At 44.4% G+C, this 26580-nt stretch overlaps 2 protein-coding genes across 5 annotated transcripts in view; both read right to left on the bottom strand.

Moving 5' to 3' along the window:
- Positions 1 to 1887: 1887 nt before the first annotated feature.
- LOC118391496 (E3 ubiquitin-protein ligase KCMF1-like) lies at positions 1888 to 12522 on the bottom strand. Of its 4 annotated transcripts, XM_035782950.2 has the most exons (8): positions 12076 to 12093; positions 9898 to 10023; positions 9509 to 9676; positions 8508 to 8647; positions 8097 to 8198; positions 7737 to 7914; positions 7093 to 7375; positions 1888 to 3551 (listed from the first exon to the last, which is right to left on the bottom strand). In XM_035782950.2, the coding sequence occupies exons 3-8, from the start codon at positions 9537 to 9539 to the stop codon at positions 3263 to 3265; spliced, it is 1023 nt and encodes a 340-aa protein (XP_035638843.1). In that variant the 5' UTR covers positions 9540 to 9676; positions 9898 to 10023; positions 12076 to 12093; the 3' UTR covers positions 1888 to 3262. The 4 variants fall into 4 exon arrangements, with proteins under 4 accessions (XP_035638843.1, XP_035638842.1, XP_052314286.1 ...); XM_035782949.2 differs by lacking the exons at positions 9898 to 10023; positions 12076 to 12093 and adding an exon at positions 12292 to 12522; XM_052458326.1 differs by having other exon boundaries at positions 9898 to 12223.
- A 9429-nt stretch (positions 12523 to 21951) lies between these two features.
- Positions 21952 to 26580, bottom strand: part of LOC118391495 (calcium/calmodulin-dependent protein kinase type IV-like) — a 31908-nt gene continuing 27279 nt past the window's right edge. The window contains exons 9-11 of the mRNA XM_035782947.2: positions 26413 to 26539; positions 24951 to 25103; positions 21952 to 23720 (exon numbers count right to left, since the gene is read on the bottom strand). Coding sequence (XP_035638840.1) covers positions 23550 to 23720; positions 24951 to 25103; positions 26413 to 26539 — 451 coding nt within the window. The 3' untranslated portion in view covers positions 21952 to 23549. The remainder of the gene's footprint in view (positions 23721 to 24950; positions 25104 to 26412; positions 26540 to 26580) is intronic.

The following is a 26580-nucleotide window of genomic DNA, read 5'->3' as shown; positions in this document are numbered from 1 at the left end:
CAGCCCTCTGATTACAATTAAGAGCAAAACGCGCCGCTTTGTTCTAGGTTAAGATTTGGGGACCGCAAATTCTTCTCTTAGTGCTTGGTTGATTTCATTAGGCACAAAATAGAGTGGTTCTCTATCTGAACTTTTACGTCGCAAAAAATTTTGTTACAGTCATTTAGGCCAGGATTCGATCAGCGGTAACCTGTGTAAACTGACAAATTTTAAAAATGTTTAAAGCGTGTAGGAGGGTGAACTGTGATAGAGCTGTCAAATCAACAAGCGGCTTCTGCATTGGATGCACAAGTAAAAATCCCATGCAGCTGTGTTACAAGTTTGTACACTGATTTTAACCTATTACTTATTTAAAATGAATTACAATGTGTCATTTCCCTATAGCTTACAATTTCTTGTTCTGAACTTCTGTGGTTTGTGACAATGACCACAAGAGCTCACAGATTTGACAGCTCTAACACGGTTACACCACCAAAACAACCCCACAGAAAAAGCTTATTGGTGGTTCCACACTTCTTCCATTTAAGGATGGAGACCACTGTGTTCTTGGGGACCTTCAATACTGCAGACATGTTTTTGTACACTTCCCCAGAACTGTGCACAATCCTGCCTTGGCATTCTACAGTTAATTCCTTCAACCTCCTGGCTTGGTTATTACTCTGACATGCACTGTCAACTGTGGCACCTTTATATAGACTGGTGTGTGCCTTTCCAAATCATGTCAAATCAATTGAATTTACAACAGGTGGACTCCAATCAGGTTGTAGAAACGTCTCAATGGTGATCAATGGAAACGGGATACACCTGAGCTCAATTTCAATTCTCATAGCAAAGGGTCTGAATACGTATGTAAATAAGGTATTTCTGTTGAATAAATTTGCACCAATAAAAAACGTTTTTGCTTTGTCATTATCGGGAATTTTGTGTAGATTGATGACAGTTTTTATTTAATCAATTTTAGAATAAGACTAACGTAACAAAATGTGGAAAAGTCAAGAGTTCTGAATACTTTCCAAAATGCACTCTATGCCATGCAGGTAGAGTTGAGCATGGTTAGTATGTAGCTAGCTACTGTGTTTGAAAAAAAATCTCAAGTGTAGTTTGCAGGTCCAGGGAAACAGCTGTCTACAGGCACAGCATTGTTTGTAGGACAAGGGTGAGGCTGTGTTTATAGACACTAGGGCCTACTTGTTTCCATAGTGAGTGCAGTGTGTTGCACACTGCTCAGTCATACTAGTAGTAAAAAGGTGCAGGCATTGATGTGCATAGGTAGTGAGAGGTCAAAGTACATAGGGTCCATTGGTCTTTACAACCAGGGAGGTTGGTGCTGCACAATAGTATTTTGTTGAGCCTTGCTTTTGTAACCTTGTTTGGTACACACCCAGTTAAATAAAATAACTCCTTAAAAGGGATACTACGAGATTCTGGAAATTAAGCAATTTTTCTACTTACCCAGAGTCAGGTGAAATTGTAAATACAATTGTAGGTACTGTTGAGTATGCTAACGTACCTGTAGACATCCAGTCATTGCGTAACTCTAGTTAGCATTGGCTCACAAAACTACCTCTTAACTTTCTTCATACTGCACGCAAAGACAAAAATGGTATCCACAAGTTTGCCTGACACGGGGGAACTAGAAAATGTCTTTATTCCCAGAATCTCACACTATCCCTTTATAGCCTAGCACATTGTGATACATATAACCTTTTCACACTAGCAGATCCAAACCAAAACTGTACTGGATAAGGGTTGGATATTTTCTTCTCACATTGTCCTTTCCAGCAACTATGGTGGATGAGTAACCAGGCCAGCTCAGTTCAGCTCAGTAGTGTGAAGAGCCCTATACTGTAGCCAAATAAGACACCACAAAGATCAAGAGGGAGGGGCTTGGTTTCATCAAAAGCTGTGCGCAGTTTATTGTATTCTAAATTTACATTAAAAATAAAAAAAAGTCTGCCCATATCCTAGAACCATTATGAAAGTTAACGCACAAATTCAATATACATCTCATTGTATTTTACAGAGGATAAGAGTATAGGCATGGAGGTGGTATGATTCATTACAAGGCTTAAAAGAATCAGAGAAACTAAAAAATAAATAGAAGCTATCCTTAGCTGAGAAAAAAATAATCATTCTTCAGTCGAACAAAAAACAATGCCTGCAATGTGGAAAGTCTCGCGCTCCCCTTCCTCAAAGAAAGTAATAAAAATGAACTTAGGGAATCTGGGCCTACAGAAGCAGAGAGATGGAGAAGAGTAGAGTGCGATCGATGAGAATGGGAGACTAGTTCTTCTGTACAGGTGCATAAATTAGAAACAACATCTGGTGGTTACACACAGCATCTCACTAGAACAATCAACAGCTAGGAAAAATGTCAGAGACAAGATCTTGTTTTTCTGCTCCTGGTATTGTATTATTTTATCTGCTAAGTGAATGCAGATGTCTCGAGTTTCTCTTGGGTTTCGCTGTTAGTGCAGCAAGTTGATGTTATAGTCAGACGATGTCAAAGTAGGGAAGGACCAACCGGAGCTGAGAGATAAACACATTGCATTGTTTTCTTTTTAAAGCTACTGCAGATTCCAATATGTTGTTTTTCTATTTCAAACAAAAAAGTTTTAAAAAGTTCCTAAATTATTCAGCATGTCAGTTTTTTTTGCAATATCACATTTTTCGGAAAAACTCAAATCATGTTTCAAGTAACCGTTTAAAATGGTTGGCGAGAGAAAGCGTCGGGATATTTTCTCTCTCCCTTTTTAATGATGAGGTCATTAAAAGTCATGCACGATGCAAAGAACCTCATGCAGTAGTTTATGGTTAACCATCCAAGCACTTTTTATTTGTTAAGTCATAAATACACACAGCAGCTTCACCATAGGGTGGTGTCTGGTTCCTCTTCAGGTTTTGAATGTGGGGTATTTATAAGGAGATTATTTTGCATGAGAACAGGAAGAGAGATCTGCCACATCTACCTAATGCTTACCTGCTAAAGGAAAAAATTAGTTGTGTAGAACTGATTATCAACATTTGAGATATATATATATATATACTCTCAATCTCTCGCTCGCTTAGTGCTGCGCACTCATCCACTTGCACTTTCCCCAATCGCTCCCGCTCTCCTTTTTTATGGTTGTACACAAATGTAACAAAGGTGACAGACCTGAAATTACAATCACCAAAAAACAAACCCCAAAAGATCCTGCTACCCGCCCGTCACTGGCAGTGGCAGCACAGAGGACAAAGTCTGCGTGGTGCTGGGATATCATCAAAGAGGAGGTGGTGGAGGTTCCTTAGAGCTCCTAGAGCTGCTGTTGTAACCGCCAGTACCGCTCTCCCTGAGGTTGAGGTTTTCCAGGGCCACGTCTAAAGGCATGATATCCACGCAGCCCATGGCCCCAAAGCTGGCAAAGTCTCGCCGCTCGTCCTCGTCCGAAGAGGAGCTCTCCTCGCGCATCAGCGTGCTCAACAGCAGCTCCTGGACAAACAGGCTGCGGTCGGCGCGCTCACCCTCCAGCGCCTGCCGCTCCGCCTCCGACATCTTGGGCTCATTCAAACTGTAGGAGGACAGAGAGGAGGATACCTGGTTAACACAGACCAGAGGGACTACATGAAGGAAATGGGAGAGACGGTTCAAGGTAGTGGGAGAAAAGACCTGGGGAGGCCTGTGGATGCTGAGAACAGATTGAGGTGGGAGACACCATGTAAAGGGGGTTGGGAGACACCATGTAAAGGGGGTTGGGAGACACCATGTAAAGGGGGTTGGGAGACACCATGTAAAGGGGGTTGGGAGACACCATGTAAAGGGGGTTGGGAGACACCATGTAAAGGGGGTTGGGAGACACCATGTAAAGGGGGTTGGGAGTAGAGGCTGATTAATTAGGGCCGATTTCAAGTTTTCATAAATTCGGTAATCTGTATTTTTGGACGCCGATTATGGCCGATTACATTGCATTCCACGAGGAAAATGCGTGGCAGGCTGACCACCTGTTACACGAGTGCAGCAAGGAGCCAAGGTAAGTTGCTAGCTAGCATTAAACTTATCTTATAAAAAACAATCAATCTTCACATAATCACTAGTTAACTAAACATGGTTGATGATATTACCAGGTAAACTAGCTTGTCCTGCGTTGCATATAATCAATGCGGTGCCTGTTACTTTATTATCGAATCACAACCTATTGATTTATGATTTAACGAAAGCGCATTCGCGAAAAGAAATCACAATCGTTGCACAAATGTACCTAACCATAAGCATCAACACCTTCCTTAAAATCAATACAACACAAGTATATATTTTTTTAAACCTGTTTTTAAAATAAATTAATGTTAGCAGGCAATATTAACTAGGGAAATTGTGTCACTTCTCTTGCGTTCATTGCACACAGTCAGGGTATATGCAACAGTTTGGACAGCCTGGCTCGTTTCGAACTAATTTGCCAGAATTTTACATAATTATGACATAACATTAAAGGTTGTGCAATGTAACAGCAATAACTTAGACTTAGGGTTGATAAACGTATTGTTTTCGAAATGAGACTTTCCAGATTTGACTATATTAATGAACAATGGCTCGTATTTCTGTGTTTATTATAATTAAGTCTATGATTTGATAGAGCAGTCTGACAGAGATGGTAGGCAGCAGCAGGATCGTAAGCATTCATTCAAACTTGACTGCGTTTGCCAGCAGCTCTTAGCAATGTTTGCTTCACAGCGTGATGCCTATCAACTCAAGCTTATCAACTCCTGAGATTAGGCTGGCAATACTAAAGTGCCTATTATAACATCCAATAGTCAAATGTATATTAAATAAAAATGGTATAGAGAGAAATAGTCGACGCGTCATAATAACTACAACTTAAAACTTCTTAACTGGGAATATTGAACCACCAGCTTTCATATGTTCTCATGTTCTGGGCAAGGAACTTAAACTTTTTTTTTTACATGGCACATATTGCACTTCTACTTTCTTCTCCAACACCGTTTTTTTGCATTATTTAAACCAAATTGAGCATGTTTTATTATTTGTTTGAGACTAAATAGATTTTATTTATGTATTATATTAAGTTTAAAAAAGTGTTCATTGATGTATTGTTGTAATTGTCATTATTACACAAACACACACACAGTCATTATTACACAAACACACACACAGTCCGATTAATCGGTATCACCTTTTGGTCCTCCAATAATTGGTATCGGCGGTGAAAAATCATAATCAGTGGACCTCTAGTTGAGGTAAGGGGGCTTGGGAGACGACACCGCTGTCATGACGTTCTGTTGGTGAGGTTTATGACCCCCATAAATACCTTTCCCCCTTTTCTCTCTCTACAGATTTGACTCTTGGAAAGCCCTTTGTTAACATAGAGAGAGTATGGTAACATCAAAAGGTTGGGAACGGAACAATATTTCTGTAATCCAACCAGTTGAAAGTATCTGTTGGTACTTAAATAATATGACGTCAGATCAGTTGTTGTCTGAAACATTATTACTGATGATAGGACGACAAACTGTATCTTGGAAAGTCTACACATTCTAGTTATCGGATTCACATGGAATTGTTGTGCAATTTAAATGTTTAAATATGAAACTCTTTGTGAAAAAATAAAATGTAATTTTAGCATCTAAATTAGAAAATTGTTTTCATAAGTAAACTCTGCTCACTCAGTGGCCCCCGCCCAATTGAACAGACATTGGTTGTGAACTAGGAAACACGCCCTTCTCTCCACCACTACAAAAGCCCATTGACGAGAGTCAACCTGGTGTTCCCGATGACGTGAGGACTGCTGTCCATACATTTAAAAGAGCTAATATCAACTACAGAACTAAGCCAACCTCAGCATGAGCTCTGGTTGCGAATGGTTGAACGACTACAACCTAACGAAATCATCATTGTGTTCCCGATGACGTGAGGACTGATGTCCATACATTTAGAAGAGCGAATTTCAACGTGGAGGTGACGATCGACACGCTGGAAGGATGAATTTCGACTATACCAGCCAGAATATAGCATGAGCTTATAGTATGGCAACTTGATTTGAACTTTGAACTCTTATTCACTAAAGAAGTGATACATCCTAGACGTTGAGTTAACAGCAGCTGTAAACGTGGGCTAGGAAAGGACAGACAATCTCTTTAGAAAGACAGGGTACTACAACAGAACCATTCTACCACACGACGATGGTACTACAACATATCCGTTCTACCACAATACATATTCTTCCAAGGACAAGGGATATCTCTGCTGGGCAACCCAGCCTTCCATCTACGACTAATCTATCGAAGCGCAGCTCAGGATAAATATGTATTTTATTTTCCTTTTCCAAATGGGTGCCAATTTAGAATGCATTAGATTCTGTATTTACAATAGCATAGCTTCATGAGGTCCTATAGAGACCCAATCCGTTGGTTTCTCAGTCTTCTCGTGCTTTCATTCAAACTCAACCCCCTTTCTTTGTGTAACCAGCCGTCATGACGTTTTCTTGTATGACATAATTAGTAATCAATGTATGATCCATCCTGTGTATATGTAATTCTGTGTGATTATTTAGGTATTTAGTAAATAAATAATTAAACCAAATTTTCTACTGCTGATTCAACTTGTTAGCCACGGTTTGTGACGATAACCAAGAATTTTACGATGTTCAGATGTGACTGCTATTGATATAAAAGATTCCCAGGTCTTTAAGAGTTTATAAATATTATTCCGTGGTGCCCAGATTTCCTAGTTAATTACATTTACATGATTAGTTTAATCAGGTAATATTAATTACAGAGAAATGATTTTATAAAATATCATATCACTTAATCTGGCATAGCAAAGACACGACACCGAGTAGGTGTCGACCCACGACACCGCGGGGGGGTGGGAGATGACCCCCTACGACACCACATAGGGGGGAGACGACACTCCGTAGGGGGACAAACAGGAGGATAAGGGAGACCATGCCACAGGGAGTTGATAGGAACAACTTGGGTCCTGGGAGCTGTAACAATGTGGTAGAAGTCCAGAAGGGCCTCAGATGTTACGTCTGCAGAGCATTGATCTATTTTTAAAAACACTAAGTAGAAGGCTCTGTCCACGAATAGACAACTCACCGTGTGAGCAGGAACTGGGAGCTGTGGGAGGCCATGGGATTGCTCTCGGCCACGCCGACCGAGTTGGCGCTGGGAGGTGGGATGGTGGCACTGATGTTGCCGCCGGGGTTAGAGCGTCGTGTGGCGTTCCTGGCCGTCTCCAGCTGCTGGCGGGCCGCCTGGGCCTGCTGGCGCTCCAGCTGCAGCTGCATCTGTAGCTGCTGCAGCTGAGACGCAGACGGGCCCGACGAGTTGAGCTGGCCACCCGCCGAGCGCCGCACGCCCGACAGCTGAGACAATAGCTCTATGGGGAGGGGAGATGAAGAGATTTATTTTGAGATCATTTTGGTGACAGTCAAATGAACATTCTCCAGTATAGACACGCTGTTGGGAGACACCACACTACTGTAGGGGTGTCACAGTGCTTTGGACAAGAGACATTACACAGTGGTTGTACTGGTTATATACTTCATTGGAGACAGGAGCCATTCAGTCTCATGGAGAGAGATTTTTACTTATTTTATGTCAAATGACTCCATGAGTAACCAAGTACATAGGAGCCACAAGAGGGGAGAAACTATAGAATCTCTATCCATTTCTATGAGGAAGACACTGTTTGTAGTTATACTGACAGACAGACTGGTCAGACCAGGTGTACTGCTCACCTGCTATAGGGTCCATGGCTTCCCTGTTACTGGGGGAGTAAGAGGAACTCTGTGAGGAAGAGAGCCCCCCAGTGGAGCTGCTAGTAAAGTGCATGTTGGTCCTGCGTGCCCTAGGACCGCCCAGCCCACGACCGTGGTGGAACATCCGACGCACATGCCGGACGCCACTGGACTCATCGTAAAACACAGTGGGTTAAGGAGTACAGACCAAGGGGCTCGCAAGTAACTGGAATAGTCACATCCACAGACGTGTATAGTTGTCACATCCACAAAGGTAGGTAGGCACACACAAGCAGACCATATACACACACACACACACACACACACACACACACACACACAAGCTGCGTAAAAGGATATTAAGTCTCTAGGTGCTCTGTGTTCAAGTGTGAGATGAGCAGCAAAGTCGTCAGTCACGTGATTGGGGTCCCCGCCCGGCAACGCAGCACATATTGGACAGATCTGAAATGAAGCAGTAAGCACCCTCTGGATATATTCAACTGACCATTCACAAGCATCAGTTGTCAAATAATTATTTGAGAATTGCGTTAATGCTTCCATGAGCCCTGGAATCAAATTTGGATGTATGAGATGTCATTGGATGCAATGTTTCCCCTAGATTTTTAGAGGTGGTAAACACCAAAACATTCTATTGAAAGAAATGGAGGCCACATTTTTTCAGGCAGAATAGCAACAGGGCAGGACTGAGGAACCAGGCTGTCTTGTTTTAGTGATGCTAGATGAAACACTAGGATGATATCCCCCACTTACCACCTCTGTGGAAGTCTCTGCATGGTCTGAGGTGACATGCTCCTGTAGGGATGTCTCTGTGTAGCCCATTTTACCACAGTAAGGACAGGAAAAGCTCTGGGGCTGCTCTACTGAGAACGCCTCGCCGCCGTAATACAGGTCTGCAAAGCAAAACCATCCATCTTTAGAGTCACAATAATAATCGCCATAATACAAAACCTCATATCGAATAATAATCATATTGAATTTGTTGAGCACATTTCACATGCTCAAAGCGCATAAGGTAGAAAACAAAGACAAAAATACATTTAAAATTCACCACGCAATCAACAACAAAAATCTAATTAATAATAACATTAAGTGCGAAGAGATTTCCGGACCACATGACCTGACCAGGAAGAACAACAAGATAGCCCTGCTGGGCCACCTGACCAGGAAGAACAACAAGATAGCCCTGCTGGGCCACCTGACCAGGAAGAACAACAAGATAGCCCTGCTGGGCCACCTGACCAGGAAGAACTACAAGATAGCCCTGCTGGGCCACCTGACCAGGAAAAACTACAAGATAGCCCTGCTGGGCCACCTGACCAGGAAGAACTACAAGATAGCCCTGCTGGGTCACGTGGGCAGAAAAAAAACCTCCGGTCCCTTCTCATAATGTAACATGTTTAATCGACGCTGCAGATGTCTTTACCAAAGTCTACCCTGGTTAATATACACTGCAGATGTCCTTACCAAAGTTTACCCTAGTTAATCTACACTGCAGATGTCCTTACCAAAGTCTACCCTAGTTAATCTACACTGCAGATGTCCTTACCAAAGTCTACCCTGGTTAATCTACACTGCATATGTCCTTACCAAAGTTTACCCTGGTTAATCTACACTGCAGATGTCCTTACCAAAGTCTACCCTAGTTAATCTACACTGCAGATGTCCTTACCAAAGTCTACCCTGGTTAATCTACACTGCATATGTCCTTACCAAAGTTTACCCTGGTTAATCTACACTGCAGATGTCCTTACCAAAGTCTACCCTGGTTAATATACACTGCATGGCGTGCTCCGACGTGTGTCTCGTTGTGGTAGCTCCGCTCTCGTAGCACGATGCGCACAGGTCGTAGTCGTAGCAAATTAAACACTTGTACCGGCGCCCTCTGAAGTTCCCTTTTAAACACGCGTCACAGCTCACACCTGCAAAACAAGGGGGAGGATTCAATGTCAAAATGCACAGGCTAATAGCCCATTAAGGTGGTGCAGTAGGACACTGTGTGCAGACAGTCAGAAAGAGAGGCTGGATGACATTGGCACTAACCCACAAATGTGAATGGAGAGGAATTTTTCAAATCCACCGAACATCAATAGCAGGTCATTAATGAATGTCAGTGTGTGTGTGTGTGTGTGTGTGTGTGTACCTGGCTAGAACAGAATAATAGGGTCCCATCTTGTCCAGTTCTCATGCATTTGTACGTAATCATTTGCATTTGTTGTTGCAAATGCAAAACAGGCCTTTATATCACAGTGCAGTAAATTAAGCAGGCCTAAACAGCAGATGGACAGACGAGATAAGGAGAAAAGAAACAGAGTGTATAGACAGAGTGAAAATTAAAATAAACACAAAACTGTCATCTAGCTGTCCCTTCGTGGTTTTTCTCGATCATTTCACGTGGTGATTGTAGTGATACTGTACTGATACACATACTGTAGATTCCTCCTTCCAACAGGCACTATGTAAACTGCTATAACCAGCACCTCAACTTTGTTAGTGCTGCTGAAATGAGACCATTTCACCGCTGTCATAAAGCCAAGGCATTTGACACGTCCCTCCTTAGGTAACTGACAAAGCAAGAATCAAAATTCTGAAACTGAAAAAGGTTAGGCTATGCTGCTTACTGTTCATTGATCACATTTAGGGTACGTTCGTAAATTCACTCTGGAGTGCCAGAGTAAACTCAGAGCGCGCTCTGGGCATTCTTAAATTCAGAGAGTTGTCATATGGTCTCGTTTGTAAATTCAGAGCGGTCTGCTCTTGGAGCGCACACTGGATGCTCTGGCTGAGGAATAGGGTTGATCTGAGTGTTCTGACCTAACAATGGCAGTCAAGCACCCAAGCTAACTTGCTAAAGTTGGCTAGCTTGCCAGCTACTTCCAGACACAAATGAGAGAACACCTCAGTGACAATTTTACTCGCCCTAGTTAGGCTGTTTTCATGTCATCTAGAGTAAGGGTTCCTCCAGACGAGAGCGCTCAGAAATCGGAGTAGGGCTCCGGAGTGGCGCAGAGGTCTAAGGCACTGCTAGAGGCGTTAGAACCTGGAATCGAACCAGGGTCTGTAGTATCACAACCGGCCGTGATTGGGACTCCCATAGGGCGGCGCACAATTGGCCCAGCATCGTCCTGGTTAGGCCATCAATGTAAATAAGAATTTGTTCTTAACTGACTTGCCTAGTTAAATAAAGGTTCAATAAAATAATAGCCAGAATTAATTTACGAACGCACCCACAGTCAGACATTTCTGAGAACTTCTGTACTGATTTATCATTAAATTGTCTGGATTCTCCAAATTGAGAATTTGCCTTTGCTCTGTGATGACAACAGCCCTTGACTTCCCATTCTTGATGCCAATAAAGCACTAATGGAAAAAAATGACACCAAATCATTTAGTTACACCCCTTGCTACACTACTCAAATGGTTTTCAGATGCCTGGTGTCTGTCACACCTATGGGTGTCTATGCAATGCTTGTCTGGACTCTGGATAAAGGTGTGCTGCTTAGGCCTATTTGGAACTGCATGTCATTTTGACATAGCTATGGAGGGACAGTGACTGAGAACACTTTCACCATACACTGACAGGCCTTCCTTCATAAGTGCACAGATCCTTAGTTAGTTAACGCTATAGGAGAAACAAAATCCAGACCTGGCTATTCATCCAGACCTAATATGACGTAGTCCAACAAGTGTAGCAAGCCAGACAGATGTCCAAGTAGCTATCAAGTATGTTGATGCCGGGTGTTCTCCAAAACCGTGCTCTAACAGGGTCAACTTAACTAGCTAGCTTACTTATACTAGTTAGTCGATTCACTCTGTTTGCAGTTAGCTAGCATACTCTACGGATCCAATGAGTTAGCTAATTAGCTAAAGAATTTAACCATAACACCGGTAGCTAGATAACGTTAATTAAGTGAAGGTGGAAGACGGGCGAACTAGTTAGTAAACTAGGTAGCAGCCTACTAGCTGCCTGGTTAAGTTTGGGCCACTGTGACTGAGGCCTCAAACTACCTTGATGACAGTGCATTCAGTGACCAAACCCTTCTTGTGTGGCATGGAGTATTTCAGCACTTAGTCCAGTGAAATAATTTGTTAACTAAACTACCTACGAAAACAATGTGGCCATACCAACACACACCACGCATTCACCCTTCCTAAAAAAGGCCAGTCTGGAAACTTAACTACTAGGCTAACGACGTTGTCATTGAAGAAAGCTAGTCCTAGCTATAGCAACTGACTGTCGGACCATCACATTAGCTAGCTACGTTAGATAGCAAGCTACCTAGCATTAGCTAACTCGCTAGAATATGAAACGACCGCTCACTAGAAGTATTACTTCTTTGAAACATGACTGTTCATAAATACGGAGACTGTCGTTATCAAGAATCAGCCTGCTTCTACTCAGCAATCAGGAGGTTGAGAAAATTCATGGTGGCCGCCATCATGAGCCCTGTCCAATGCATTGCAATACAAAACATGGCAACCCACTGACCAACCCCAGGAAGCTAATGTTAGCTATGGACGTCTGTTTTTCACTTACCCTCATGTCGGGACATCCTACAGACGATGACACAGCCCCCTCCTCGGCCTCCCTAGCACGGATCACGCAGAAAATATACAGCTTTTAAGAGATAAACCTGGGACGCGATTTCTATTTCGTATTTTCTCTTTAAGATGGATCCTGAGCTTACAGTTCTGTGCTTCCCCCTCCCTGGCTGTCACGAAGTACTGAGACAGAGAATTCGCAGTCTGCTGAAGAAACACTAGGGGGTGCCCTTCACAATAATGTGGTTGTTCAACTGAAGAGGGTAAAAAAAAAAATCTGCCTATAGAAATAGAATCCATTTTATGATTCAGCCACTGTATTCAAAAGGTGAGACAAGAAAGCTATTTTCCCAATGCAATCCCTGACTAGTTTGATGTAAAAAAATATATATACATACAGTACCAGTAAAACGTTTGGACACACCTACTCATTCAAGGGTTTTTCTTTATTTGTTTTAACTATTTTCTACATTGTAGAAAAATAGTGAAGACATCAAAGTAACCACCCTTTGCCTTGATGACAGCTTTGCACATTCTTGGCATTCTCTCAACCAGCTTTGCCTGGAATGCTTTTCCAACAGTCTTGAAGGAGTTCCCACATATACTGAGCACTTGTTGGCTGCTTTTCCCTCAATCTGCTGTCCAACTCATCCCAAACCATCTCAATTGGGTTGAGGTCAGGTGATTGTGGAGGCCAGGTCATCTGATGCAGCACTCCATCACTCTCCTTCTTGGTCAAATAGCCCTTACACAGCCTGGAGGTGTGTTTTGGGTCATTATCCTATTGAAAAACAAATGATAGTCCCACTAGGCGCAAACCAGATGGAATGGCATATCGCTGCAGAATGCTATGGTAGCCATACTGGTGAAGTGTGCCTTGAATTGTAAATCAATTACAGACAATGTCACCAGCAAAGCACCCCCACACCATCACATCTGACATCTCCTCCTCCATGCTTCACGGTGGGAACCACGTGTGCGTAGATCATCCTTACTCCTACTCTACGTCTCACAAAGACACGCCGGTTGGAACCAAAAATCTCACATTTGGACTCATCAGACCAAAGGACAGATTTCCACCGGTCTAATGTCCATTGGTCGTGTTTCTTGGCCAAAACAAGTCTCTTCTTCTTATTGGTGTCCTTTAGTAGTGGTTCTTTGCAGCAATTCGACCTTGAGGCCATGATTGGGAGTCCCATAGGGCGGTGCACAATTGGCCCAGCGTCGTCCGGGTTTGGCCGGGGTAGGCCATTATTGTAAATAAGAATTTGTTCTGAACTGACTTGCCTAGTTAAATAAAGGTTAAATAAAAAAAAGGTCTGATTCACACAATCTCCTCTGAACAGTTGATATTGAGATCTGTCTGTTACTTGAACTCTGTGAAAAATGTATTTGGGCTGGAATCTGAGGTGCAGTTAACTCTAATGAACTTATCCTGTGCAGCAGAGGTAACTCTGGGTCTTCCTTTCCTGTGGCGGTCCTCATGGGGGCCAGTTTCTTCATAGCGCTTGATGGTTTTTGCGACTGCACTTGAAGAAACTTTCAAAGTTCTTGAAACGTTCCGGATTGACTGAACTTCATGTCTTAAAGTAATGACGGACTGTCGCTTCTCTTTGCATATTTCAAATCAAATCCAATCAAAATGTATTGGTCACATACGCATGGTTAGCAGATGTTAATGCGAGTGTAGCGAAATGCTTGTGCTTCTAGTTCCGACTATGCAGTAAAATCTAACAAGTATTCTAACAAACAACACAACAACTACCTTATACCAAATAGGGCCATCTTCTGTATACCACCCCCACTTTGTCACAACACAACTGATTGGCTCAAACGCATTAAGAAGGAAAGAAATTTCACAAATTAACTTTTACCAAGGCACACCTGTTAATTGAAATGCATTCCAGGTGACAACCTCATGAATCGGTTTGAGAGAATGCCAAGAATGCGCAAAGCTGTCATCAAGGCAAAGGGAAGCTACTTTGAAGAATCTCAAATAAACACTTTTTTGGTTACTACATGATTCCGTATGTGTTATTACATAGTTTTGATGTCTTCACTATTATTCTACAATGTAGACCTGACTGGGGCAAAGGTTCACCTTCCAACAGGACAATGACCCTAAGCACACAGCCAAGACAACTCAGGAGTGGCTTTGGGAGAAGTCCCTGAATGTCCTTGAGTGGCCCAGCCAGAGCCATGACTTGAACCCCATCGAACATCTCTGGAGAGACCTGAAAATAGCTGTGCAGCAACGCTCCCCATCCAACCTGACAGAACTTGAGAGGATCTGCAGAGAAGAATTGGAGAAACTCCCCAAATACAGTTGTGCCAAAGCTTGTAGAAGACTGGAGGCTGTAATCACTGTCAAAGGTGCTTCAACAAAATACTGAGTGCAGGGTCTGAATACTTATGTAAATGTGATATTTCCGTTTTTTTCTAAAAACCTGTTTTTGCTTTTTAATTTTGTAGATTGAGTGTAGATTGATGAGGGAAAAACAGTTGAATCAATTTTAGAATAAGGCTGTAAACTAACATACTTTACAAGGGCACTGTACATCCCTGTTAGTGAGCATTTCTCCTTTGCCAAGATAATCCATCCACCTGACAGTTGATTAAACAGCATGATCGTTACACAAGTGCACTTTGTGCTGGAGACAATAAAAGGCCACTCTAAAATGTACAGTTTTGTCACACGACACAATACCACAGATGTCTCACGTTTTGAGGGAGCGTGCAATTGGCATGCCGAAAGCAGGAAAATCCTGTCGTTGCCAGAAAATTGAATGTTAATTTCTCTACCGTCAAATCAAATCAAAGTTTATTTGTCACGTGCACCGAATACAACAGGCGTAGGTAGACCTTACAGTGAAATGCTTACTTACAGCCTCTAACCAATAGTGCAAAAAAAGGTATTAGGTGAACAATAGGTAAGTAACGAAATAAAAACAACTGTAAAAAGACAGTGAAAAACAGTAGAAAGGCTATATACAGTAGTGAGGCTATAAAAGTAGCAAGGCTACATACAGACACCGATTAGTCAGGCTGATTGAGGTAGTATATATATTCATGTCATTTAGCAGATGCTCTTATCCAGAGCAATTTGCAAATGCAATTAGGGTAAAGCGGGCATATTGGCAGATTTGTCACCTAGTCGGCTCAGGGATTCAAATCAGCGACCTTTTGTTTACTGGCCCAACGCGCTTAACCTCTAGGTGTAAGGAGTGGAGCAGATACGGGGAGTCAAACATTTAATAGGGAACAGACATAGAACAAGACAGGAATAGCGCCAGAACACGGGTAACATGGACATATGACAATCCCGAAGCAGGGAACAGAGCTTGGGAACAGACATATAGTAATTGAGTCCAAGTGAGTCCAATGATCGCTGATGCGCGTGATGGGGGGAAGGCAGGTGTGCGTAATGATGGTGACTTGAGTGCGTAATGCTGGAGATCCGAGCGCCAGGGGGAGGAAGAGCGGGAGCAAGCAATGACACTAGGCTACCTGCCTCCATCTATGTATGTACAATATATATATATACACTGCTCAAAAAAATAAAGGGAACACTTAAACAACACAATGTAACTCCATGTCAATCACACTTCTGTGAAATCAAACTGTCCACTTAGGAAGCAACACTGATTGACAATAAATTTCACTTGCTGTTGAGCAAATGGAATAGAGAACAGGTGGAAATTATAGGCAATTAGCAAGATACCCCCAATAAAGGAGTGGTTCTGCAGGTGATAACCACAGACCACTTCTCAGGTCCTATGCTTCCTGGCTGATGTTTTGGTCACTTTTGAATGCTGGCGGTGCTTTCACTCTAGTGGTAGCATGAGACGGAGTCTACAACCCACACAAGTGGCTCAGGTAGTGCAGCTCATCCAGGATGGCACATCAATGCGAGCTGTGGCAAGGTTTGCTGTGTCTGTCAGCGTAGTGTCCAGAGCATGGAGGCGCTACCAGGAGACAGGCCAGTACATCAGGAGACGTGGAGGCCGGCGTAGGAGGGCAACAACCGAGCAGCAGGACCGCTACCTCCGCCTTTGTGCAAGGAGGAGCAGGAGGAGCACTGCCAGAGCCCTGCAAAATGAACTCCAGCAGGCCACAAATGTGCATGTGTCTGCTCAAACGGTCAGAAACAGACTCCATGAGGGTGGTATGAGGGCCCGACATCCACAGGTGGGGGTTGTGCTTACAGCCCAACACCGTGCAGGACGTTTGGCATTTTCCAGAGAACACTAAGATTGGCAAATTCGCCACTGGTGCCCTGTGCTCTTCACAGATGAAAGCAGGTTCACACTGAGCACATGTGACAGACGTGACAGAGTCTGGAGACGCCGTGGAGGACGTTCTGCTGCCTGCAACATCCTCCAGCATGACTGGTTTGGCGGTGGGTCAGTCATGGTGTGGGGTGGCATTTCTTTGGGGGGCCGCACAGCCCTCCATGTGCTCGCCATGTGCTGCCATTAGGTACCGAGATGAGATCCTCAGACCCCTTGTGAGACCTTATGCTGGTGCGGTTGGCCCTGGGTTCCTCCTAATGCAAGACAATGCTAGTTCTCATGTGGCTGGAGTGTGTCAGCAGTTCCTGCAAGAGGAAGGCATTGATGCTATGGACTGGCCCGCCCGTTCCCCAGACCTGAATCCAATTGAGCACATCTGGGATATCATGTCTCGCCCCACCCACCAACGCCACGTTGCACCAGACTGTCCAGGAGTTGGCGGATGCTTAAGTCCACGTCTGGGAGGAGATCCCTCAGGAGACCATCCGCCACCTCATCAGGAGCATGCCCAGGCGTTGTAGGGAGGTCATACAGGCACGTGGAGGCCACACACACTACTGAGCCTAATTTTCACTTGTTTTAAGGACATTACATCCAAGTTGGATCAGCCTGTAGTGTGGTTTTCCACTTTATCAACCCAGACCTCCATGGGTTGATAAATTTGATTTCCATTGATAATTTTTGTGTGATTTTGTTGTCAGCACATTCAACTATATAAAGAAAAAAGTATTTAATAAGAATATTTCATTCATTCAGATCTAGGATGTGTTATTTTAGTGTTCCCTTTATTTTTTTGAGCAGTGTATATATATACTGTATATGTATATGTTTTGTATGCAAAGTGTATGTGAGTTTTCTGCTATAAGGAGTAGTGCCCCATTGCAGGATCCATGGATCGTGCCCAATGATCATCACTCCATCACTCTTTCTCCACCTCGGCCTCTTACATTGGTGGCAGCAGTGGGATGGCCTTTGAAGGAGTTTACCCATTGGCATGGGCTTGGTTCAAATGGGAGGAAGGTTTGAGAGAGAGGGGTAATTCTGTAACATGGTGTATGTGAGAATACTACTGCCTATGCCCAGGATAGTGCTCTCACATTTGCACCACAGGATCCATAGATGCCCCTTACATTTCACTCTCTCTCCACACTAACCTGTTACATACATTATACATTTTACATTTACATTTAAGTCATTTAGCAGACGCTCTTATCCAGAGCGACTTACAAATTGGTGCATACACCTTATGGCATCCAGTGGAACAGCCACTTGCATCTAAATCTTTGGGGGTGAGAAGGATTACTTACCCTTACTTACCCTACCCTAGGTATTCCTTGAAGAGGTGGGGTTTCAGGTGTCTCCGGAAGGTGGTGATTGACTCCGCTGTCCTGGCGTTGTGAGGGAGTTTGTTCCACCATTGGGGGCCAGAGCAGCGAACAGTTTTGACTGGGCTGAGCGGGAACTGTACTTCCTCAGTGGTAGGGAGGCGAGCAGGCCAGAGGTGGATGAACGCAGTGCCCTTGTTTGGGTGTAGGGCCTGATCAGAGCCTGGAGGTACTGAGGTGCCGTTCCCCTCACAGCTCCGTAGGTAAGCACCATGGTCTTGTAGCGGATGCGAGCTTCAACTGGAAGCCAGTGGAGAGAGCGGAGGAGCGGGGTGACGTGAGAGAACTTGGGAAGGTTGAACACCAGACGGGCTGCGGCGTTCTGGATGAGTTGTAGGGGTTTAATGGCACAGGCAGGGAGCCCAGCCAACAGCGAGTTGCAGTAATCAAGACGGGAGATGACAAGTGCCTGGATTAGGACCTGCGCCGCTTCCTGTGTGAGGCAGGGTCGTACTCTGCGGATGTTGTAGAGCATGAACCTACAGGAACGGGACACCGCCTTGATGTTAGTTGAGAACGTCAGGGTGTTGTCCAGGATCACGCCAAGGTTCTTAGCGCTCTGGGAGGAGGACACAATGGAGTTGTCAACCGTGATGGCGAGATCATGGAACGGGCAGTCCTTCCCCGGGAGGAAGAGGAGCTCCGTCTTGCTGAGGTTCAGCTTGAGGTGGTGATCCGTCATCCACACTGATATGTCTGCCAGACATGCAGAGATGCGATTCGCCACCTGGTCATCAGAAGGGGGAAAGGAGAAGATTAATTGTGTGTCGTCTGCATAGCAATGATAGGAGAGACCATGTGAGGTTATGACAGAGCCAAGTGACTTGGTGTATAGCGAGAATAAGAGAGGGCCTAGAACAGAGCCCTGGGGGACACCAGTGGTGAGAGCGCGTGGTGAGGAGACAGATTCTCGCCACGCCACCTGGTAGGAGCGACCTGTCAGGTAGGACGCAATCCAAGCGTGGGCCGCGCCGGAGATGCCCAACTCGGAGAGGGTGGAGAGGAGGATCTGATGGTTCACAGTATCGAAGGCAGCCGATAGGTCTAGAAGGATGAGAGCAGAGGAGAGAGAGTTAGCTTTAGCAGTGCGGAGCGCCTCCGTGATACAGAGAAGAGCAGTCTCAGTTGAATGACTAGTCTTGAAACCTGACTGATTTGGATCAAGAAGGTCATTCTGAGAGAGATAGCGGTAGAGCTGGCCAAGGACGGCACGCTCAAGAGTTTTGGAGAGAAAAGAGAGAAGGGATACTGGTCTGTAGTTGTTGACATCGGAGGGATCGAGTGTAGGTTTTTTCAGAAGGGGTGCATCTCTCGCTCTCTTGAAGACGGGAGGGACATAGCCAGCGGTCAGGGATGAGTTGATGAGCGAGGTGAGGTAAGGGAGAAGGTCTCCGGAAATGGTCTGGAGAAGAGAGGAGGGGATAGGGTCAAGCGGGCAGGTTGTTGGGCGGCCGGCCGTCACAAGACGCGAGATTTCATCTGGAGAGAGAGGGGAGAAAGAGGTCAGAGCATAGGGTAGGGCAGTGCGAGCAGAACCAGCGGTGTCGTTTGACTTAGCAACGAGGATCGGATGTCGTCGACCTTCTTTTCAAAATGGTTGACGAAGTCATCTGCGGAGAGGGAGGAGGGGGAGGATTCAGGAGGGAGGAGAAGGTGGCAAAGAGCTTCCTAGGGTTAGAGGCAGATGCTTGGAATTTAGAATGGTAGAAAGTGGCTTTAGCAGCAGAGACAGAGGAGGAAAATGTAGAGAGGAGGGAGTGAAAGGATGCCAGGTCCGCAGGGAGGCGAGTTTTCCTCCATTTCCGCTCGGCTGCCCGGAGCCCTGTTCTGTGAGCTCGCAATGAGTCGTCGAGCCACGGAGCGGGAGGGGAGGACCGAGCCGGCCTGGAGGATAGGGGACATAGAGAGTCAAAGGATGCAGTAAGGGAGGAGAGGAGGGTTGAGGAGGCAGAATCAGGAGATAGGTTGGAGAAAGTTTGAGCAGAGGGAAGAGATGATAGGATGGAAGAGGAGAGAGTAGCGGGGGAGAGAGAGCGAAGGTTGGGACGGCGCGATACCATCCGAGTAGGGGCAGTGTGGGAAGTGTTGGATGAGAGCGAGAGGGAAAAGGATACAAGGTAGTGGTCGGAGACTTGGAGGGGAGTTGCAATGAGGTTAGTGGAAGAACAGCATCTAGTAAAGATGAGGTCAAGCGTATTGCCTGCCTTGTGAGTAGGGGGAAGGTGAGAGGGTGAGGTCAAAAGAGGAGAGGAGTGGAAAGAAGGAGGCAGAGAGGAATGAGTCAAAGGTAGACGTGGGGAGGTTAAAGTCGCCCAGAACTGTGAGAGGTGAGCCGTCCTCAGGAAAGGAGCTTATCAAGGCATCAAGCTCGTTGATGAACTCTCCGAGGGAACCTGGAGGGCGATAAATGATAAGGATGTTAAGCTTGAAAGGGCTGGTAACTGTGATAGCATGGAATTCAAAGGAGGCGATAGACAGATGGGTAAGGGGAGAAAGAGAGAAAGACCACTTGGGAGAGATGAGGATCCCGGTGCCACCACCCCGCTGACCAGAAGCTCTCGGGGTGTGCGAGAACACGTGGGCGGACGAGGAGAGAGCAGTAGGAGTAGCAGTGTTATCTGTGGTGATCCATGTTTCCGTCAGTGCCAAGAAGTCAAGGGACTGGAGGGAGGCATAGGCTGAGATGAACTCTGCCTTGTTGGCCGCAGATCGGCAGTTCCAGAGGCTACCGGAGACCTGGAACTCCACGTGGGTCGTACGCGCTGGGACCACCAGATTAGGGTGGTCGCGGCCACGCGGTGTGGAGCGTTTGTATGGTCTGTGCAGAGAGGAGAGAACAGGGATAGACAGACACATAGTTGACAGGCTACAGAAAAGGCTACGCTAATGCAAGGAGATAGGAATGACAGGTGGACTACACGTCTCGAATGTTCAGAAAGTTAAGCTTACGTAGCAAGAATCTTATTGACTAAAATGATTAAAATGATACAGTACTGCTAAAGTAGGCTAGCTGGCAGTAGCTGCGTTGTTGACACTACACTAATCAAGTCGTTCCGTTGAGTGTAATAGTTTCTACAGTGCTACTATTCGGGGCTAGCTGGCTAGCTAGCAATGTTGTTTACGTTACGTTGCGTTAAAAGAACGACAATAGCTGGCTAGCTAACCTAGGAAATCGCTCTAGACTACACAATTATCTTTGAAACAAAGACGGCTATGTAGCTAGCTATGTAGCTAGCTACGATCAAACAAATCAAACCGTTGTACTGTAATGAAATGAAATGAAAATGTGATACTACCTGACCGGTGATTGAATTCGAATCAGTAGACGTGTGGTGACGTTGGCTAGCTGTTAGCTGTTAGCTGTTGGCTAGCTAGCAGAGTCTCCTACGTTAAGGACGACAAATAGCTGGCTAGCGAACCTCAGTGAATTAAGATAATCACTCCAAGGCTACACACACTAAACTACACAATTATCTTGGAAACAAAGACAGCTATGTGGCTAGCTAACACTAGACTAATCAAGTCGTTCAGTTGAGTGAATAGCACTACAGTGATGCTAATCTGTGTGCGTTAGCTAGCGTTTGCTAGCTCCTGGGCGAATAGCAGTGAAGGCTACGTTAGGGCGACGAAATACGATAATTATGCAATTATCTCTGATACAAGGACGGCTATGTAGCTAGCTAAGAAGAATTGCTAAGATTAGACAAATCAGCCGTTGTACTATAATGAAATGTAATGAAAAAGTTATACAACCTGCAGAGCGAAGTGCGAATGCGACCGCTCGCTCCAACCCGGAACCGGCATTGGTCAGTATAGGGGTATCTTCCAGTACTGAGCGATGGAGACCACCCCACCTAATTCATCTACAATGTAGCTGAAACACTGGAAATGGTAGGTCACTAAAATAATAAAAAACATTTGTATACAAGTTCAAAGAGTACATAAGCCGTCTGATATACAAAACTGCCCAAACATATGTAACTTCATATTGTTTATTTTTTAAATACTGCAGTCCTTACCAAATCAATGTTAATGGTAACCATTTTAAGACAACATTGAATTATTTAATGTTTCCTTGAGCATATAAAATTAATATCAAGTTAATGTCTTAAAGCCTTAAGAGGCCTCTAATACTTCACTGTTTAACACAGATCACGTCCGTCATGTGGTGTCAGCCAACTATAGTGCATTTCTACAGACAACCGCAGCAGTTCAATTCAACATTCCTACATGCATTATTATCCACATCATTCCTTTATACTGAAGGCAAAAGCATGCTGAAATTCAATATACAGCCTTTTCTTTGTAGATGAAAAAAATCAGTCCATAACACGGCATGTCAGTTAATGGGTTAATTAAGCAATAAGGCACGAGGGGGTGTGGTATATGGCCAATATACCACGTCTGAGGGCTGTTCTTATGCACGACACAACACACAGTGCCTGGATACAGCCCTTAGCCGTGGTATATTGGCCATATACCACAAACCGCCAAGGTTCCTTATTGCTATAATGAACTGGTTACCAATGTAATTAGAGCAGTAAAAATAATGTTTTGTCATACCTGTGGTATACGGTCTGATATACCACTGATGTCAGCAAATCAGCATTCAGGGCTCGAACCACCCAGTTTATAATGAGATATAAATATTTTCACTAAGATTACAGCCTCTTCAATTGTATATGACAGAGGTGGGATATTATCAAATAAAGCAGCAGCCTCAACCAAGTTTTGGCACTGAATAGCTAAATCAAATCAAATTAAATTTGATCTACTCATCCATTTCTCTGCAAATGGTGTATTTGGCAATAAAAAACTGGGGTGCCTTTTCAGTTGTACACAACATATTTTGGTATACAAAAGTGAAAAGTTCTTAATGCTAAAACAACTCTGCACTATGAAATAACCTTATGTTCCTTGAAAGTCAATTTGAATACAATCATTGTGCAAATGATTGATTTTAACATGTTTCTAATCCTTTTCTTAAGATATTAAATAGTTCTTACAAGGGGAGTGTAAAACCCAGTTAATAAGATACAATAATAAGGCATTCTCCTTAGAAGTTGTAATAAAGGTTACATTTATGACCGCCTGGAAAATGTGTCCAACCCGTTCTCCAGATACTGTAGACTTACTTAACCAATATTGAAAATCAACCTAGATCAATTCTTCAGTCTATGTTCTGCCACCAAAGCAGCATGATGATTACCAGAACACATAATGACCTACTATCCTTATTCTGCCAATTGTTATAAATTAATTTACAAACTGGTAAATTAATACTGGGAACACTTGAAGGCCATTTTGCAGTTATAACATGGTATAATGGAAGCCATCCAATGAAGCTACTTGTGTGAGTTATGAAATGGGAATGTGCAGTAGTAAACTCTGATTTCACATGTACTTTAAATACTTGTAGGCATGTTGTTCCAATGTACCGAGTCAATATGGTTGTACATCGTTTAATAAATCAGTCACATGCAATAAAGCCAGGCAGAGTATCTCCAGTACAGAAGGTGAAACCACATAGCAATTTCACAGTCCAACAGGGTCACAACGACAGAGGAGCTCCACAGTTAGGATCCTTCCTGGATCTTTGACTGTGATTGGTCGTTCCGTGGCTGCTCCTCTTGTGCCTCTTTCTGATTGGCGGGGTTGTTGCAGTTGCTGTTCTTGCAGTTGTCAGCATTGCCGTGACTGCCAGCGCTGCCCAATCGTGACGAAGCCACCACGGCCTTTACTGCAGCCTGTCAACGAAAACACAAAACACAGTATATCATTCATTGACACAGTTTAGGATTCATGTGTATGCCCACTCTGACTATGCTGATGAATCTAGGTATTATAGCAATCATGTAAAAATCAGCAAAAAAAGAAACATCCCTTTTTCAGGACCATGTCTTTCAAAGATAATTAGTAAAAATCCAAATAACTTCACAGATCTTCATTGTAAAGGGTTTAAACACTGCACCTGTGGAACGGTCGTTAAGACAAACAGGTTACTGACTGTAGGCATTAACGTCACAGTTATAAAAACTTAGGACACTAATGAGACCACATGTAACAACACCTGCACAGGATCGGTACATCCGAACATCACACCTGCGGGACAGGTACAGGATGGCAACAACAACTGCCCGAGTTACACCAGGAACGCACAATCCCTCCAACAGTGCTCAGACTGTCCACAATAGGCTGAGAGAGGCTGGGCTGAGGGCTTGTAAATTTAGGCCTGTAAGGCAGGTCCTCACCAGACATCACCGGCAACAACGTCGCCTATGGGCACAAACCCACCGTCGCTGGACCAGACAGGACTGGCAAAAAGTTCTCTTTACTGACGAGTTGCGGTTTTGTCTAACCAGGGGTGATGGTCAGATTCGTGTTGATCGTCGAAGGAGTGAGCGTTACACTGAGGCCTGTACTCTGGAGCAGGATCGATTTGGAGGTGTAGGGCCCGTCATGGTCTGGGGCGGTGTGTCACAGCATCATCGGACTGAGCTTGTTGCCATTGCAGGCAATCCCAACGCTGTGCATTACAGGGAAGACATCCTCCTCCCTTATGTGGTACCCTTCCTGCAGGCTCATCCTGACATGACCCTCCAGCATGACAATGCCACCAGCCATACTGCTCGTTCTGTGCGTGATTTCCTGCAAGACAGGAATGTCAATGTTCTGCCAAGGACAGCGAAGAGCCCGGATCTCAATCCCATTGAGCATGTCTGGGACCTTTTGGATCGGAGGGTGAGGGCTAGGGCCATTCCCCCCAGAAATGTCCGGGAACTTGCAGGTGCCTTGGTGGAAGAGTGGGGTAACATCTCACAGCAAGAACGGGCAAATCTGGTGCAGTCCATGAGGAGGAGATGTCATCTTGACACAACTACACAATCATGACTTTAAAAATCTATAAATTAGACAAGGCACTACTTGCCCACAATCACCGTACAAAATCCTATTGAGAAACTTTGTTTTGCATCTACCTTGAGTTTTCGGCGTGCATTGAACTCCTGCAGTTTCTTCTGAGCGGTGTCCATATGGGCTGAGTTAACTGCCTTCCCAGTCACCCAGGGGTGCTCCAGCGCTTGCAAGGTCGTCAGCCGTTTATTTGGATCCTGGACAATTAGCTTTCTCACCTACAGGACAGCAGTAAGTAAGTAACTGGGTCACTGAGACTGAATTTATTATTTTCTTGGTTTCTGTCCACATAACAAGTCGGCCCAGTTCATAATGTGGAGATAAGTCAGAATGCCCTGCATTTCTAGTTACCCTCCTTTTTTACATTATTTGATACATTATCAGACACACCAATATTTATTTTATTTAACTAGGCAAGTCAGTTAAGAACAAATTCTAATTTACTATGACGGCCTAGGAATAGTGGGTTAACTGCCTTGTTCAGGAGCAGAAGACATATTTTGACCTTGTCAGCTCTGGGATTCGATCTCGCAACCTTTTGGTTACTAGTCCAACGCTCTAACCACTAGGCTACCTGCCGCCCACATGGACACACTCACACTGACATTTCACCTGGGAAACATTTCACCTGACCCAGTGGTACAATCACAGATGATCCATTATATTGACCGCTCTAACAATGAAAAGAAACGTCTTCAAAAATGGAAGGCAGTCAGGAGGAGGCAAGATCAGGTGGGACCATTCTAGCCAATGGCACAACTCTGATAGAAAGTGTTTTTTTCCCCAAAGTTGCCGGGATGTCACATGTCCTATTTATATCAGTAAACTTGTAAAAACCTAAGCATTACGAAACTTCTATTCGATCAAATAAGACACTGCATCTCAGTGCTTGAGGCGTCACTACAGACACCCTGGTTCGAATCCAGGCTGTATCAATCCCAGCCGTGATTGGGAGTCCCATAGGGTGGCGCACAATTGGCCCAGGGTCGTCCGGGTTAGGGTTTGGCCGGGCTAGGCAGTCATTGTAAATAAGACTTTGACTTGCCAAGTTAAATAAAGGTAACATTTTTTAAAACAAATTTAAATTCAACACTCATTAACCTCCATACAAAACTCATCTCTTGGTGAGCAAAAAAAGAGGAAAAGCACCACTTGCTGGAGAAGACAGATTGTGGGTCCAGTTATGCCTCTCGCTTGCCACTTCCTGTCTTCTACAATGCAGCCAGCAGGTCTCCCACGGAAATAGGTTTTCATTCTCCACCAATTACTGATTTATCAATTACGCCTAAGTACCAGGGGAACATTTTTGCCAGCGTGACTGTGGTAACCTCAGGACCCCAGGGGTGTCTTAACGAAGAACCAAACAGAACCAAACAGAAGCAAGCGGAACAAAACGGGATGGGGCCAACCTTCATTTGTCCAATAGAAACTCTAGTTTTCATTGAATAACATTTTGCAACAGACAAAAAGTTTTGCGACAGAATTGGCATCATGAATACACCCCTGGTAAAAATCAATAAAACTCACCAGGTCTTTGGCGTTGAAGGACACATTGTCCCACCAGGGGGAGACAAACTCATATTCACAGTTGAGGATCCTCTTGAACATGTACTGGTCCCCTCTTTCATCGAAGAACGGTTCAAAGCCACATAGCCTTTCAGGGAGGATGAAATACGAGGCATACATCAACCACAG

The sequence above is a fragment of the Oncorhynchus keta genome, chromosome 12 (assembly GCF_023373465.1).
Source record: "Oncorhynchus keta strain PuntledgeMale-10-30-2019 chromosome 12, Oket_V2, whole genome shotgun sequence".
Taxonomy (NCBI): domain Eukaryota; kingdom Metazoa; phylum Chordata; class Actinopteri; order Salmoniformes; family Salmonidae; genus Oncorhynchus; species Oncorhynchus keta.
The sequence above is the reverse complement of the archived record's forward strand: the minus strand, read 5'-3'. Positions and strand labels throughout refer to the sequence as shown.

Coding starts and splice junctions, on each gene's coding strand:
- LOC118391496 (XM_035782949.2), bottom strand. Junction 8,199..8,507: donor CAGAGACTTCCACAGAGGTG/GTAAGTGGGGGA, acceptor GCTTCATTTCAG/ATCTGTCCAATATGTGCTGC. Junction 3,552..7,092: donor TCCCAGTTCCTGCTCACACG/GTGAGTTGTCTA, acceptor GTCCTCCTACAG/TTTGAATGAGCCCAAGATGT.